Consider the following 15550-nt stretch of genomic DNA (forward strand, 5'->3'; position numbering starts at 1 on the left):
AGAGCTGGGGACACGGGGATGGGAACACAGGGGACACGGAGGGATGTTCTTTAATTTCTGTGCGGCTCCATGGAAATGGGGTTGCACAGAGGTCGCGGCCAGTGGGCGTCAGCGTGAGGGGGGACAGGGAATCTTGGGGTGGGGCAAGGAATTCACAAGGAATGAGGACCCTGGGGAGGGACAAGGATGCTCAGGAGGGACAAGGAAGGTGCTCAGGGAAGGACATGAACCCTGGAGACAGAAACACTTGGGACAGATGAGGACAAAGAGGGATGAGGGCGCTGGGGAGGGGTGAGGTGGATGCCTAAGTGGGGCAAAGATCCTGGAAACAAGGACAGTTGGGAGGAACAGGGATGCTGGGAAAGGACAAGGATGTCTGGGAGAAATGAGGTGATTGAAAGGGAAGGGGACGGCTGGCGGGGGACAAGATTACATGGGGGTGACAAGGACACAGCAGATGGATGAGGGTGCTGGTGAGGGACAAAGAAGGCTGGGTGACAATGACACCTGGAGGGAAGAGGATATGGAGTAAGGACAAGGATTTCCAGGGGATTGAGGATTGCTGGCGGAAGAGGACACTTGGGAAAAACAAGATTGCTTGGGAGGGACAAGGACAGTAGTAAGGGACAAGGAGGATGGTTGCAGGGGGATGAGGACAGTGGGGAAGGAAAAGGACACTTGGCACGAGGGACAAAACAACTGATGAAGGATGAGGACACTCAGGAGGGCTGAGAAACCTGGGAATGAGGATGATTAGGAGGGACAAGGACATTTAGAGGGAGCACAAGGTGCTCAGGTGGCTTGGGAAGGATGAGAACACTTGGGAGAGACAAGGATGGACAAGGTAGGACAAGGATGCTGAGGAAGGACATGAACTATCAGAAAGCACAAGGACAGTTGGAAGGAATGGGGATAGTCAGCAGGAATGGGAATGGTCAGGGAGCCAACAACCCTAGGGAAAGATAAGGACACAGGGTGGACAACAGTGCTTGGGCTAGAGAAGGATAGTTAGGGGGGATGAGGATGCTGGGGAAGGAGGAGGACACTGAGGAAGGACAAAGACACTTAGAGGGACGCAGATTCTTGGGGAAGATGAGGATGCTGGAGAGGAATGAAGAATTTTGAAAGGGGTGGAGATGCTGAGGAGGGATGGGGACACTGTGGAAGAAGGAGGACAAGAACAGTGAATAAGGAGGGACACCCACCACCTTGGTGCCACCCAGCCTCCGTGGGTGGCTTTTCCTAGTAAAGAGCCCCTGTTTGGGGAACTGCCTAATAAAGTTGGATTTTAGCTGAGCCAAGGGAACTCTGGCCTTGCTGTGTCCTGCGCCCTGGGGACTGCCATGCTCCTGTCCCTCCTGTCCCCAGCTCACCATCTTCCCTGGCCCAGGGGCTGCCAATCCCTGACCCCTGGCCACCTGGAAAGCAAAGGAAACATTTTCCAACACCCTGCCAACACCTCACCACCCCCAGTGCCCACCACTCTGGCATTGACACTACGCACCGTTCTGTGAGCTACTGTTCATGGCTGTCTCTGTCCTGGATCTCTGTGGGACCTCCAGCACTTTCCACCAGTCCCAGGTGCTAGAGTGGACTCCAGGTGGGAAGACTTGCTCCAAGGGCGATGGTGGTGGTGAGGGACCTGCAGGGAAGAAGACAAGAGATGGTGGCATCACCATGGTGTCATGATGGAACTGTCTTCCTTGGGGAGGTGACAATGCTCAGGGTCAGAGAGGGGATCCAGGGACCCTTCACTCACCCCCGTAGGCCCCATCGGTGTCCTCAAGGCTGCAGTAGAGGCCATCGACAGCCACAGCCAGCGCCCGGGCAAAGCTGGCATCCAGGAGGAAGGAGCCATCACAGGAGCTCACCAAGCTGCAGCGGGTGCTGGCAAAGTTGTCCTCTGAGACAGAGCCCCAGCCGTTCAGCAGCGACCCTCCTGGAGAGCCCCTCGTTGCTGTACGTTCCTCCTCCTCCTCTTCTTCCTCCTCCTCCTCCTCCTCACCTAGCTCAGAGGCTGGTGGCCCATAGATGTAGCCGTAGGTGTGCAGTGGTGAGAAGGACCGTGGTGTGGTTGGTGCCGGGGGTCTGTGGGGAACACAGCGAGGGTACTGCTGGCACCAGGGGATGCTGCAACCATGGGAGTGTCCCAGGGGGATGGGGAATACCTGCAGGAGGCGGTGTCCTGGTCCATCTCCAGGACCTCAGCCACCTGCTGTTGTGTGAGGACCCCATCGCTGAATGCTAGCGAGAGGCGCCCGGTGGCCAGGGACATGTCCTTGGGGTACCTGGTAGCCAGGAACATGTCCCTTGGGTGCCTGGTCTCCAGTGACATGTTCCTGGTGTGGCTGGTGGCCAGGGACATGTCCTTGGGGTACCTGGTGCCTGAGAGCATGTCCTGGTGACCAGTGACTGGAGACACCTCTTCAGGATGCCTGGTGGCTGGAGATGTCTCCCTGGGGAGCCTGGTGGCTGGAGATGTCTCCCTGGGGTGCCTGGTGACTGGAGATGTGTCCCTGGGGTGCCTCAAGGCTGGTGAGATGTTTTCAGGGTACCTGCTGCACAGGGACATGTCCCTTGTCTGCATGGTCACCAGTGATGGCTCCCTGGGGTTCCTGGTGGCCTGAGACATGTCCTTAGAATACCTGGTTCCCAAGAACTTGTCCCTGTGGTGCTCGGAGACTGGTGACATCTTCTCAGGGTGTCTGGTGAGTGGGGATGTGTCCCTGGGGTGCCTGGTGGCTGGAGATGTGTCCCTGGGGTTCCCAGTGGCTGGCACTGTGTCGTTGGGGTGCCTCAAGGCTGGTGACATGTTTTCAGGGAACCTGCTGCACAGGGACATGTCCCTTGTGTGCATGGTCACCAGTAATGGCTCCCTGGGGTAGTCGTTGGCTGGGGACATGTCCTTGGCATACCTGGAGGCCAGGAACTTGTCCCTGCAGTGCCCAGTGCCTGGGGATGTGTCCTCTGGGTGCCTGCTGGCTGGGGACGTGTTCTTGGGGTGCCTGGTGGACAGTGAGGTGTCCCTCTGGCACTTGGCCACGGGTAATGGCTCTCTGGGGCACCTGGTGACCAGAGAGGTGTCCTCAGGGTGCCTGGTGGCCAAGACTGTTTTGCTCTGCTGCTTGGTTGCTGGTGATGGATCCTTGTGGTGCCTGGTGGCTGGTGACATGTCCCTGGGGGTTCTGGTGACTGACAACACATCTTTAGGATGCCTGCTGTCCAGGAACACGTCCTTGGGGTGCTCAGTGACCAAGGACATGTTCCTAGGGCTCCTGGTGGCCAGTGACACACCCCTGGGGCTTTCAGTGGTTGGGGATGTGTCCCTGGGGCATCGCATGACTGGAGATGTGTCCCTGGGGATCTCAGTGACTGGGGACATGTCCTTGGGATGCCTGGTGACCAGAGATGTGTCCCTGGGGCACATGGAGGCCGGGGACCTGCAGGTGCAAGGGACATGTTTGGTTTTGCAGCAAAGGGTTGGGTTGCAGGGCACCCATCTGGATGGGGGCACTCAAACTCACCGTGTCACTGGTGGGTGCCAGGCATGGGGTGGTCTCGGGGGTGTCACCGGTGACCTGGTTACACCAGAGGCCAGTGAAGTGCTGCCCCGATGTGGTTTTGGAGAGCTGAAGACAGGCAGCCGTGGGTCCCTGCTGTTCATCACGGCAGCAGCGGTGTCACCCTCGTGTCCCCTTTGCTGAGGCTGCCGGGCTGCCAGCCCAAAATCTGTCCCCCACTCGCCTCCACTTCCGGTGACAGGGATGTGGCTGGGGCCAGCTATGAGCAGCGGGGTGCTGTGTACTTGATGCAGCTCTGCGAGGGGAATGAGGGACACAGAGCCATGGGCCATTACCCTGGTGTCCCCCATGTCCCCCCATGTGCCCCCCACACCCACCTCTCTTGCGTACACGCTCCCAGGGTGCTGGGTTTGGGGTGCTGGGTGAGGAATGCACCCCGGGGTGCCCCCCACCACAGCACCCCATGTCCCCGAGGGGTGGTGGGCGTCCCCCATGGAGGCTGCTGTGGATGGGGGGTGTGGGGGGGCCAAGGCTCGGCGGCTCCAAGGAGAGAGCTGGAAGAGTAAGAGAGGTCAGGGCACCCATGGGGCCATGTGTCCCCTGTCCCCTCTGTCCTTGTCTCTGTGTGTCCTCAAGTCCTTGCTGCCTGCAGACAAACAATGAGGGACACCAAGATGAGGGTCCCATAGCACCCCCAGGAATAGGGTGGGGGTCTTGGGTACACTTTGCTGGTCCCATGGCACTCTGTGAGGGTCCTAGGCCTGGGCTGGGGGCCCTGTTGCAGCAGGTCTGGGTTCCATGGAACTGGGTGGGCATCCAATGGCATCGCATGGGATGGATGGGGGTCCCACAGTGCTGGTGGGGGTTCCATGGCAGAGTGTGGAGGCTCTATGGCTCTAGGTGGGGGTCCCAACCCTAGTGTTCACTGGAGGGGTGGGGTTCCCATGGCAGTGGGTGGGGAATCCCAGTCCCCATGGGGCTCACTGGAGGGGTGGGGGTCCCTGCCATCACTGCCCAGGAGTCGGCTGCTGAGGCTGCTGCTGCTGCTGAGGTTTCGAGGGGCACAGCTGGGTTTCCAGGGACCACCAAGCCATGGTGAGTCACCAGCCATCAGTCTGCAGGGCAAGAGGTGCTGTCAGTGCATCAATCCCCACCACACCGGGGTCTGCTGTGTCCCCCACCCCATGCCTCTCACCTGTGGCGGGCTGCGGCGTCCTGGCTGGCACGGCGCTGGCAGAGGAGGAGGAGGAGGGCAAGTAAGGCCAACCAGAGCATGGAACCAGCGGCTGCGATAACAGCAGGCTGCCGCAGTGCCTGGACCACCCTGCTGCTCCCTGCTGTCAGCCCTGCAAGGGTTCCATCAGTGTCACTTCACGTCACTACTCGGACCCCCACCTGCACCCCACCTTGCTCTCCATCTCCTACCCAGGACTCCACAGGTGGCATTGCTGGGAACCCCCAGCCCTGCGCTGTTGAAAGCTGCCACCTGGACACAGAATTCGGTCCCAGGGTGTGGGAGGAGGGTTTCCAGGCGGCGGGTGGCTCCGTCCACTGTCCTGTTGGTGGGATGCTGCCAGCCCTCACCCATTGACCAGACCTGGCAGACACCAAGAGGATGTGTCCCCTTAGAAGATTAGCTTTGATGGCCCCCTGTGGATGGACACCCTGGGATGTCCATCCCTTGTGACCCGTCAGATGAACATCCCTTGACAGACTCCCATTGGATCCCCCATGGATAGATTCACTTGGATGGGTGCCCTTAGATAAATTTCCTTGATGGACTCCTCTTTGGATGCTCCCTTGCATGCTCCTAGGATGAACCTCCTTGGGTGAATAGTTCTTGGATGGACCCCCATTGATGCATCCCTCTTTGGATGGACACCCTGGCTGAATCCCCTAGGCTGGACCCCTTTGGATGAACTCCCTTGGATGCCACTAGACAGATGCCCTGGGATGGACCTCCACCCTGGTTGGATGAACCTTTTGGATGAACCCTTTTGTTGAGATGGAGGTTAGATTGGGTAGACTGGATAGACTCCTTGGATGGTTCCCCCCTTGGGTAGACCCCCACCTTTGACAGGCTCTCTTTTTGGATGGATCTCCTTGGACTGACCGTCCTTGGCCAGAAGACCCCAGCCCTGCCCCCCTGCCCCATTGCCCCAAACCTGGTAGCCCCGGATGACGCCATTGTGTGCTTCAGGGGGAGGTGGCTCCCAGCTCACAACCACAGTGCCGTTCCCAGTCTCAGCCTGGCTGACGGTGACGCGCTGGGGCGCTGCACTGGGCACTGCCGGGACAGGGATGCTGAGACCCCAGCTGACCTCCCCATCCTCCACCCAGACATCCTGGGGGACACACAACATACCTTCCTCAGGTATCCAGAGGTGCCTGCTGTTGCTGTCTGAGCCCTGGGTCCCTCCAGTGTAGGGTCGGACCTTGAACTCATACTTGTAGCCCCTGCGGAGTGCAGGGATGATGGCGCTGAGCTCCCTGCCTGCGTCATGTTGGAGCCAGGAGGTGGTGACCGGGAGCAGGCTGCGGTACAGCACCACGTAGCCCACAGGCACTGGCACCGGCATCAGCAGCTGAGGGAGATGGGAAGAATTCCAAGTTAAGGTGGCACATGGGGATATTCCCATTTCCCATATTCCCATTCCCCCTCCCCTGGGGGCAGCTGAGCATCACGCCAACCTGCCAGCGGAGCTGGACAGCAGCAGTGGGCAGTGCAGTGCCGTTGTCCAGGTGCAGCCGCACAGCCAGCAGGTCCCGTGGTGCAGCCTCCTGCTGGCCCGTTGCCAGCCGGTCTGTGAGGCAGAAGAAGGTGAATGGCAGCACCAGGCAGGACCAAGGTCTCCTGGCAGCTGCCCAGACATCTACCTCAGATACCTGCACATGGAGATCCTGATGTCTACCTGGATGGACTTACTCAAATGAACTATTTTGGACAGACACCCTTTGATGGGTCTGTCTTGAATGGACCCTTCTTGGATGGGCCCCCTTTGATGTGTTGTCCCGGGGGACATGGGAAGGGATCCCATGATACACCCCCATGATATATCCCTCTTAAGTGGACCCTTTGGATGGATATTTCTTGTTCTATCCCCCTTTAATGTACTTCCACCTTGCATAGATCCCCTTAAATGGATCCTCCTGGAGGAACCAGGTTGGCTGGATCCCCTTTAGGTGGGTGATCTTGAATCTTGGACAGACTATCACCTCAATGCATTTCCTTAGATGGATCCCCTTACATGAACCTTCTTGGATGGAACTCTTGGGTGGATCCTGTTGGATGGATGTGTTTAGATGGACCTGCCTTTGGAAATGCCCCCTTTGATGGATCACCTCAAATGACTCAGCTGGATGGACTTTTATCTGATGGATGATGGATGGCCTTGGATGGACCCCCTGGGCAGACTGCCCTTGAATGGCCCCCTTGGATGAACCCCATTAGATGGACCCTGTTAGATGGATCCCCTTGCATGAACCCCCAGATGGCCCTGGGTGCCTGTGATGGTGGAGGCCACGGAGGTCCCACCACTGACCCTCCACATGAAGGAAGGTGGTGGCGGCGGCGGTGCCCAGCTGGCTCTGTGCTGTACACACGTACGCGCCGGCATCGGCAGACGTCACGGCATAGAGGCGCAGAGTGTGTTCCCGGTCCACCTCGTGCCTGCGGGTCACCAGCTCTCCATCAGCCTCATCCTCACACCAGGGATGGGACACCTCCCCCCTGCCACCACCTACCTGCCCCAGGGCAGGTCTCCACGCTCCTTGTGCCACTGCACCTGTGGCGCTGGGTCACCTCGGGTGCTGCACCCCAGCTCCACAGTGCTGCCAGCCACCGCCACGGTGTCGCTTGGGTGCCGCACAATGCTCGGCTTCTCTGCGGGGGAAATCACGCACATGACACCATGGCTGGGTGTGACGTGCCCACCACCCGTGGGAGACGCTTGGCTTACCCAGCACGGAGACACGGGCACCCCGGCTCTCCCTCTTGCCTGCCGCATTGGCCGCCACACAGATGTAGAGACCGGAGTCGCTCCGTTGCGCCGATGCCACCTGCAACTTCCCCTTGGTGACCACGTACCTGCCACCTACCAAGTCCAAGGTCACCCCGTCCTTCTTCCAGGTAATGTAGGGTTCAGGGTACCCCAAGGGGGGGACACAATCCAGCTCCAATGCTTGCCCCGCTGTGGTCACCAAATCACCTGGCTGCAGGCGGAAATTGTCCCGCAGCACTGCGGTCGGGAGGGCACATTGTGGGTGGGGGGAACAGGATTTTCTGGTGTCTTCTGTATCAGCCACCCACCAGGTGTCCTTACCAGCTGGAGTTTGGGGTGCCGTGGCCATGCTGGGGAGGTGGCAGCCTGTCGGGTGACAAGGAGGTGGGGGAATGCCAATAGGTGCCCCAGGTGGGCATGGCCTCAGATCCGGGGTAGGGCAGAGGGAAGAGTTAAGTGGATTTTGGCCCCCATAGGCTGCACTCACCTCCGTGGTGCAGGGCAGCGAGGCAGAGCCCCAGGCCCAGTGCTGTCTCCCAGCCGCCCGCCATGCCGGCCCTGGCCAGCCTTCCCGTTTCCTCCCGAAATCCCGGTTCCTCCCTGCCAGCACCGGGGCTGGATCCGGCTCCGGATGGGGGGGTACAATAGCCGGATGCGGGGGCCAGGAAATGCCGAAGGGGGGGAAGGTGACGGTGGCCACAAACAGCTCAGCCATCCTGTGGCAGTGGGAGTGCCTGGCCACGGTGGCACTGGCAGCACCCGGAGACAGTAGAGTGGGGGACACCAGCGGTTGATGAATTTAATTAGTCAGAATAAATTCCCCTTCTCCTTTGCCATGTTCAGAGGAAGACAAATTAAAAAGAAATGGGCTCTCAGCTGAGGACACCATCAGTAGGTACCAGAGGGAAACAGTCCAAGGTCTCCCAAACACTTCAAGTGCTGGTTTGAATGCCACCCAGGTACATCGGGTTTGTGTGGTCTTGCCTGTCAGCCACTTCTCATGGTATCCCCCCACCCTGGGGGACCCCTGTCCCACAAAGACACCCAAGGGTGCCACCACCAGATGGGTAGTACGTTTAGTTTATTGGTTAGTAGTGCACCCCGAGCACTCCGGGGTGCCCCGGCACCCACCCCGGATGCCCCAGGGCCCGGCTCACTTGGCCAGCCACTCTGTGCTTTTCATCCTAAACCTATTTCCCATGAAGGCTTGGGGAGAGACAGCGTTGTGTGCCCCAAAACTGGGGGATTTTCACAGAAAATCCTACCGTGGCAAAGGGGCAATGCTTGGGCCTGGGCTTCCAGCCCACGTTTAGGGGACATTGCAGCTGGGGAGCTGGGGGGCAGGAGGGAGCCCCCTGTTTAGACCTCCTGATGCATGTTGCACCCTTGGGCGAGCTTGTGTGCCAGTGCATGTCCTGCTCCATGCATGGGGGGTGTGCCATGGCGGGTGGGCACCGTGCTCTTACACACACGTGTGCACACGAGGCTGCTGGGCGTGCAGTGTGTGTGCTCCTCGTGCTGGCTCCAGTCATGCTCAGCTCTCTGTGCTCGCTCTCTCCACATGCACCACACACACTCTGTGCAAGCGCAGCGCACACACTCTGCACGCTCACTGCAGGCTCCACGCATGCCCTGTGCCAGCACTGCAGACTCATTCTTGCACATGCTCTGAGCACACTCAGCTGCTGGCTTTGTGCACACTTTCCACACACACCATGCACGCTCTGCGTGTGCTTCGTGCAAGCACTGCACACAGCCTCCCTGCTCCCGCTCTTTGCACACTCACCACATGCTGCATGCATGTCCTGTGCAAATGCCGTGTGCATGTTCACTCCCCGTGCTCTGTGCACACTCTGCACAGGTGCTCTCTGCATGGACTCTCTCTGCACACTCTGTGCACACTTGGAACACACACCCAGTGCTGGCACGCTCACAAAGGCCATGCTGGTTCAGTGGACTCTGCACACTCCATGCACACTCTGTGCACACTCTGTGCAGTGTGTGCTCTCTCTGCAGGCTCCACATGTTCTCCTGCATGCTCTGTGCATCCTCTGTGCACGCTGTGTGCACACTTGCTGCACACGTGCCTGCCCCCATGCACCGTGTGTGCACAGTCCATGCGCCCTCCTGCACGCTCCATGCATGCTTCCACTGTGCAGCGCTCCAACGCTCTCTCTGCATGCTCCATGCACACCCTCTGGCACACTCTCTCCGTGCAATGATTGCATGTTCTCTCTGCACACGCGTGTGCTTTCTGCACGCTCCCTGCACGCTCGTCCCGGCGAGAAAGCCATTAAAGCGATGCCCCAGGAAGATGGGGGACGGAAGAGGGGAGCTCTGGGTGGGATCAATAGGAAATTAGTGACTTTACGCCGAGCAGAATGACGCCCAGTGGTGGGAGCAGGGCTGTGCCGGTGTCCCCGCTTGCTCGGTGGCAGAAATGTGGCCGTGCTGGTGTCCCTGCTCACTTGCACGCTGCCACCAAAGCGCGCACAGTCCCCCCTGCTCAGGCACTGATCTCCACGGCGTTGGCCTCCTCCTGCTCCCGAATAACGTGGACGCCGGCAGTCCGCAGCAGCCGTGGAGCGCCGCGGGAACGTGCCGGGGAACCCGGTGGTGACCGGTGGGTCCGCGTCGAGGCGGGTGAGCGAGCTGGCGAGCGATGGTAACGGCGAGTCGAACGCCCCACTGGTCCTGGTGAGCGTCCGGCTGCTGGTACTGGTGAGCTGGTGTAGCCTGGTTCAACTGTGCCGCGGGGTTCAGGCAATGAATCCTCCTCCGCCTCTGGCGAGTCCTGCCAAAAGCCAAGAGCAGAAGAATGTGGGACATGTGTGAGACCCGGTGCTGGGACACTGCTGATGTGCTACTGGTGCTGCTGGTGCTACTGGCTCTCACCTTATCTTTAAGGATGTACAAAGCCACTGGGTTCTTGCGCTCGTGCTCGCCACTCCGTGGGATGCCTTCGGCTGTGTGGAAGCAAGGTGCTGCTCACCATGCCAGAAGCACTGGTGTTCCCCCAGCCCTCCACTGCCATGCTCCAGCACTCACCCTCGTGCTTCAGGCGCTCCTCATCCTGCTCCGCGTAGTCAGAGGTTGGTTGTGTCTCCGCTTGTCGCTTCTCCCTGGAAAGGGATAGGGGATGGGGCAGCAGTGGCTTTGTGTTAGAGGTGATGGGGGAACTGCCTATGGCTCATCCAGGGAAGGGTCAAGTGCTGCAGGGAGAGAGAGATGGGATGGGAAGGAACAGGATGGCATGGCATGGGATAGAAAAGGATGAGATGGAACAGAATAGGACAAGATGGGATGAGATGATGGAAGAGAATAGAATAGATTAGTGCAGGAGAGATGGATCAAGGTGGGATGGGATGGGATGGGATGGGATGGGATGGGATGGGATGGGATGGGATGGGATGGGATGGGATGGGATGGGATGGGATGGGATGGGATGGGATGGGATGGGATGGGATGGCACAGCACGGTATGACATGGGGTAGGTAGGATGTGTTGAGATGAGATGAGACAGGATGGTATGGGACAGGACAAGATAGGATGGGAAGAGATGAAATGGGACAAAATGGGATGGGACAAGGCAGGATGGGACAAGATGGTACAACCCCCCTTGTCTCCCATGTTATCCCCACACATACTTTTTGGAGGGTTTCCAGCAGGCACAAACTGTCACCAGGGTGACAAGAAGGAAGATGCCGCCTGTGGACAGGATGATATAGAGAGAGCTCCGGCCTGCAGGAGAGGAATGAGGGCGGACAACCCCCCAGAAATTTTTGCTGAAAGCATCTGCAAGGGATGGCCAAACCTGGGAGTGCAGGAGGGGAGAAAGGGTGGCTTACGGTAAACAGTGAGCTTCACGGGGATACTGCGGCCATGGCTGATGGGGTTCTCCACCAGGCAGCTGTAGACGTCATCATCAGCCATGAGAACACGGGTGATGGTGAGGATCTTCTGGTCAGGGGAGAGGAGCAGGCGGGAGTCGTTGCTCAGCGGCCGCCCATCCTTCAGCCAGGTGTAGGTGGGCTTGGTGCCGTTCTCGTGTGAGCAGTTGAGGGTGAAGAACTCACTGAGCTCCAGCACCGTTGAGGAGGCCACCAGCACTTGTGGTTTTGAGATTGGAACTGTGGGCAAGTAGAGGAACCACGGTGATGCCATGTCTCAGGGGACAGATGGGCTCAGGGGACAGGAAGAGAGACATCAAAATCACACCAGCTTGACTACATAGGGTGGTGGAAACCCCCCAAACCACCTCCCAGTTGGAAAAAGCCCTCCCAGTATGTGGTCAGGGAAGACATCCCATGGATAATTCAGTCTCCACTGGGTGTCCTTCTTGCCCTTACTGTCCACGGTGAGGTTGATGGTCTTCTCGCCAGTGAAAGTGTCGTCAGTGATGGACACCTCCACCTCGTAAGCGCCTTCATCAGCCAGCTGCAAGGGGCTGATGAGCAGCGAGCCGTTCTCCAGCACCCGGATGCGGTCGCGGTAGTCGGGTCGGAGGTTGCCAATGATCTCGGTGCCGATGGACTGGACGACGGTGACAGGTTTGTCCCTCTTCAGCTGCCACTTGACCACTGGCTTGTCAGCGCTGGCGCTGGCGTAGCGCACTGACAGCAGCGCCGCTTTGCCCGCCGTGCCACGGACGAGTGGAGTGGGGCTGGTGATGTTCACCCCTGTCAGCAGACCTTGGGGTGTGGGGAGAGACAGTGGAGTGCCGAGCATGGAGAAAACAGGGAAACCCCAAGCTGGAGCTGTGCTGAGCACCCTCAAGGTGCCCAGCTTGGTTCTGGAACCTTTGCAAAGATGCACGCATGACCCCAAAAGTGCATGAGCGGTAGGAGCCTTCCTGCACTCAGATCAGTGCAACATGTTGTAAAAATGAAGGAATCATCCCCAAAATGGCTATGGGCATGGGAGGTGGGTCAATGCAACCTCCTGTGAAGATGCATTATCACCCCTCAAAGCTGCATTAGGGGTGGGAGTGCTCCTGCAGCCAGGTTAATGTAACCAAACCTTTGCAGAAATGCATGCATCACCCCAAAAATGCAAGGGAGATGTGTGGACAGCATACATCCTGTTGCTGGGTTCTGCAAAAATGCATGTGGTGCCCCCAAAATGTGCAGGGCTTGGGTAGTTGCACCTGGGTCAGTGCAACTCTTGGCAGAAATTCGTCTATCACCCCCTAACATGCAGGGGGAGTGCTCCTGCAGCTAGGTCGATGCAACCCTTTGCAAAAATGCACACTTCACTTGCAGAAATGCAGGGGGTGGGAGGCAGGTCAAGGCAACTCTTGGCTAAGCTGTATCATTGCCCTGCAAAAGCTGCCTGGGGAGTGAGAGACGCCAGTGCTTGGATCAGTGCAGTGCTTTGCAAAGATACCTTAATTCCCCCAAAAATGGTGGGGGGAAGGATTTTGTCCCACCCCCATCTACATTGGATGTTCCTGTCTAGACAAAGCCCCCTCAGATGCAAAACCGCATCACGAGAGTCTGTGCACGTGCATTGCTCCTCATCACTGGTTTTAAGCCAAAAAAGGCAGGCAAAAATGTAAAAACATGATTTTCTGGGGGAGGGGACTCCCCAAAACACTCTCCCTCCCCAGAATACCATAGCATCCCCCTCCTGACATCCCAGAGGTCCCATTCGTGAGCCCCCCATATGGATACCATCATCAACAGTGAACAAACCCCATATTGAAGAGGAGGGGAGAGTGGGAAAACCAGCTGGGCAGGGTGAAGCAGGAGCAAGAAAGGCTTTAAACAAGCCCGAAAAGTCATGGGACCTATTGGTATGCAGCATCCGTCCGTCCGTCCTCCCCGGCAGCGCCGCGCTCGGCCCCACAAACATGTCCTGACTCGCCAAATTTAGGGGAACCCTCACCCCAGGGGGAAGGCCAAGGCATGGGATGGGGATGTGGCCTTCTATGCATCCTTGCCCCCTCCCTGTGCACCACCAAATCGCTGCTCTTTAACTGTTTCTTCCCTTTATTTAACCCTATTCCTAATTATTTTGTCTCCACTTGGGATAAAAAAATTGGGAGTTCATTAATAAATCAGGAAACGTTCCATTTTCCTCCAGCATCCTTGGCTTAGGGATGGAGATCTCTCAGCCCCTTTCAATGGCTTTTGTTGAAAAAAGCCCACCAAAAATCCTCATTTTCACACTATTTTGTAGCACAATCCCTTTTTTTTAAAAAAAAAAAAACAAAACCCAAACAACAAAAAAACCCAGCAGCATTTTTGGGGTGTTCTGGCCACAGCCCTGTTTTTTAGAGTCTAAATCAAAGCAGCAAAGAACCCAGATGGTTTTGTTTTTCATCCTTCCTGCTCATCTGAAGGGAAATGGGGCCTCCCCAGGGCTGCTTTTGGGTGCAAACTTTGGTAAAGTGGAACAAAATTGTCGAAGGTTATTTTCAGTCTTGCCAGACCTGGGATGGGGCAGTTTGGGGCTCACTGAATTCCAAAATGTGAGAATTTAGAGAATAAATGATGGAGAAAACTGGTGTTGCAGTGGGATGAGGCAAGCCTAGAAATGGGGTGAAAAATGAGTTTTAAAGGAAAGCTGAAGAATGGGTAAAAAAAAATATTTGGAGATGCTAAAAAATGAGGAAAAAATGGGATTTGGGAAAGAAAAAAAATGGGGAGAAGCTCAGGGTGGGGGCGGTGCCAAATCCTCCCCCACATCAGGACCTGCTTGGCTCCAGAAAATTGTTTTCCCCCGTTTTCTATTCCAATTTTGCCCCATTTTTTCCCAGCTCCCGAGCAGAGGGTACGCTCGACAGCGCAACAACCCTCCCTCCAACCCCCCCCGTAGGGTATCACCACCCTCATCACCCCCCCCGGCCTTCATCCTCCATCTGGATACCCCCAAGACCCATGGAAAAAAAGGGAAAACCGTGGAAAAATGGGAAAATTCCCTACCTGCATGCAGCGCCAGAAGCCAGGTCACCGGCAGCAAGCAGGGGGGAGCGGGGTGGCCCCGCGGGGCAGCCGGCGCTCCCCACATTTCGGGCAGGCTCGCCCCCCGAATTGCTCCGCTTCCCCACTCTGGGCACGTCCCTCGGAGCTCCCGGCTTGGCGCTTCGCCCGGCTAATTTATTTTTTTCCCTTTTTTTTTTTTTTTTTTTTTTTTTTTTCTTCTTTTTCTTTTCTGTTCTGTCCCTTCTCAATAGAGCCCTGTGTCCTGGTGGCTTTCGCCTCCTCGGCGGCCTCGAGCTGACATTTATTTGAGGAAAAACCACTCAGATTTGCAATTTTTTCCCCGGTTACAGACCCCCAGTTCCATGCTTTGCCAGTCCCCGGGGCACATTTGGGGTGGGGGGCATCCTCATGGAGCACAACTAAGATTTGCCATCCCCTCTGCGGACAATCCAATGGGATTCTGGGCTCTGAACATCCCATTAAGCTAAGCCGAAGTTTTCTTTAGGAGAGATAATTTGCAAAGCTGAACCCCCCCACCCCCAAAGGAGCTCCCCCTCGCTTTTTTTCCCCCCTCTTCCCAGGCTCTAAAACGAAGGCCGGTGGCATCCAGGCTTCATTCCAACTCCATGCCAATTAGCGCTGGTTCCCCGGGCATCGCTGAATAGGGCAGCGGGATGTGAGGCAGGACGCCCGGAGCCACTTCCCACCCCCCTCCCGAGGCCTGCCAAGCTCATCACCCCAATGAGCCACCGCCCACACCCCCGGAGGTTCCCTGGCCCCCCAAGGGGATCGATGCCTCCAAGCATCCTGGTCCAGTGGGAGGGAGATGCTTTGGGGGAGACGCGTTATGGGGAGATGGCACAGGGCTGGGGCTTGGGGGACTTTTGGGGAGGGCGCTATAGGGACACCCTACAAGGAGGGGTGTGGGGGGTGCTACAGGAAGAGGCTTTCAGGGAGTTTTGCGGAGACATTAAGGGGGGAAGGCTCGTAAGGCAGATGCTTTGGATTCACTCTATGGGGAGGTGCTTTGGGTGGATGCTGTGTGGAGATGTTGTAAGAGGATACTCGGAGGGGGTCAGGGATGCTGTGGTGAGACACTATA

At 57.6% G+C, this 15550-nt stretch overlaps 2 protein-coding genes across 3 annotated transcripts; both read right to left on the minus strand.

The window, feature by feature from the left end:
- Nucleotides 1-17: 17 nt before the first annotated feature.
- On the minus strand, nucleotides 18-8073 carry ROBO4 (roundabout guidance receptor 4). Of its 2 annotated transcripts, XM_088066913.1 has the most exons (19): nucleotides 8010-8073; nucleotides 7844-7888; nucleotides 7481-7759; nucleotides 7266-7404; nucleotides 7064-7191; nucleotides 6213-6325; nucleotides 5887-6106; nucleotides 5687-5808; nucleotides 4947-5118; nucleotides 4717-4867; nucleotides 4506-4636; nucleotides 3899-4075; nucleotides 3525-3816; nucleotides 2916-3440; nucleotides 2646-2828; nucleotides 2169-2555; nucleotides 1760-2088; nucleotides 1505-1642; nucleotides 18-1418 (listed from the first exon to the last, which is right to left on the minus strand). In XM_088066913.1, the coding sequence occupies exons 1-19, from the start codon at nucleotides 8071-8073 to the stop codon at nucleotides 1273-1275; spliced, it is 3741 nt and encodes a 1246-aa protein (XP_087923039.1). In that variant the 3' UTR covers nucleotides 18-1272. The 2 variants fall into 2 exon arrangements, with proteins under 2 accessions (XP_087923039.1, XP_087923038.1); XM_088066912.1 differs by having other exon boundaries at nucleotides 2169-3440.
- A 448-nt stretch (nucleotides 8074-8521) lies between these two features.
- On the minus strand, nucleotides 8522-14602 carry HEPACAM (hepatic and glial cell adhesion molecule). The gene is made up of 7 exons (XM_088066806.1): nucleotides 14449-14602; nucleotides 11872-12213; nucleotides 11371-11652; nucleotides 11170-11263; nucleotides 10571-10644; nucleotides 10418-10488; nucleotides 8522-10316 (listed from the first exon to the last, which is right to left on the minus strand). Exons 1-7 carry the CDS (start codon nucleotides 14531-14533, stop codon nucleotides 10029-10031), a joined length of 1236 nt encoding a protein of 411 aa, XP_087922932.1. The 5' UTR covers nucleotides 14534-14602; the 3' UTR covers nucleotides 8522-10028.
- Between the last annotated feature and the right edge of the window lie 948 nt (nucleotides 14603-15550).

The sequence above is a fragment of the Pseudopodoces humilis genome, chromosome 25 (assembly GCF_049639895.1).
Source record: "Pseudopodoces humilis isolate 2021_Gansu_Grassland_sample_001 chromosome 25, ASM4963989v1, whole genome shotgun sequence".
In the NCBI taxonomy this organism is placed as follows: domain Eukaryota; kingdom Metazoa; phylum Chordata; class Aves; order Passeriformes; family Paridae; genus Pseudopodoces; species Pseudopodoces humilis.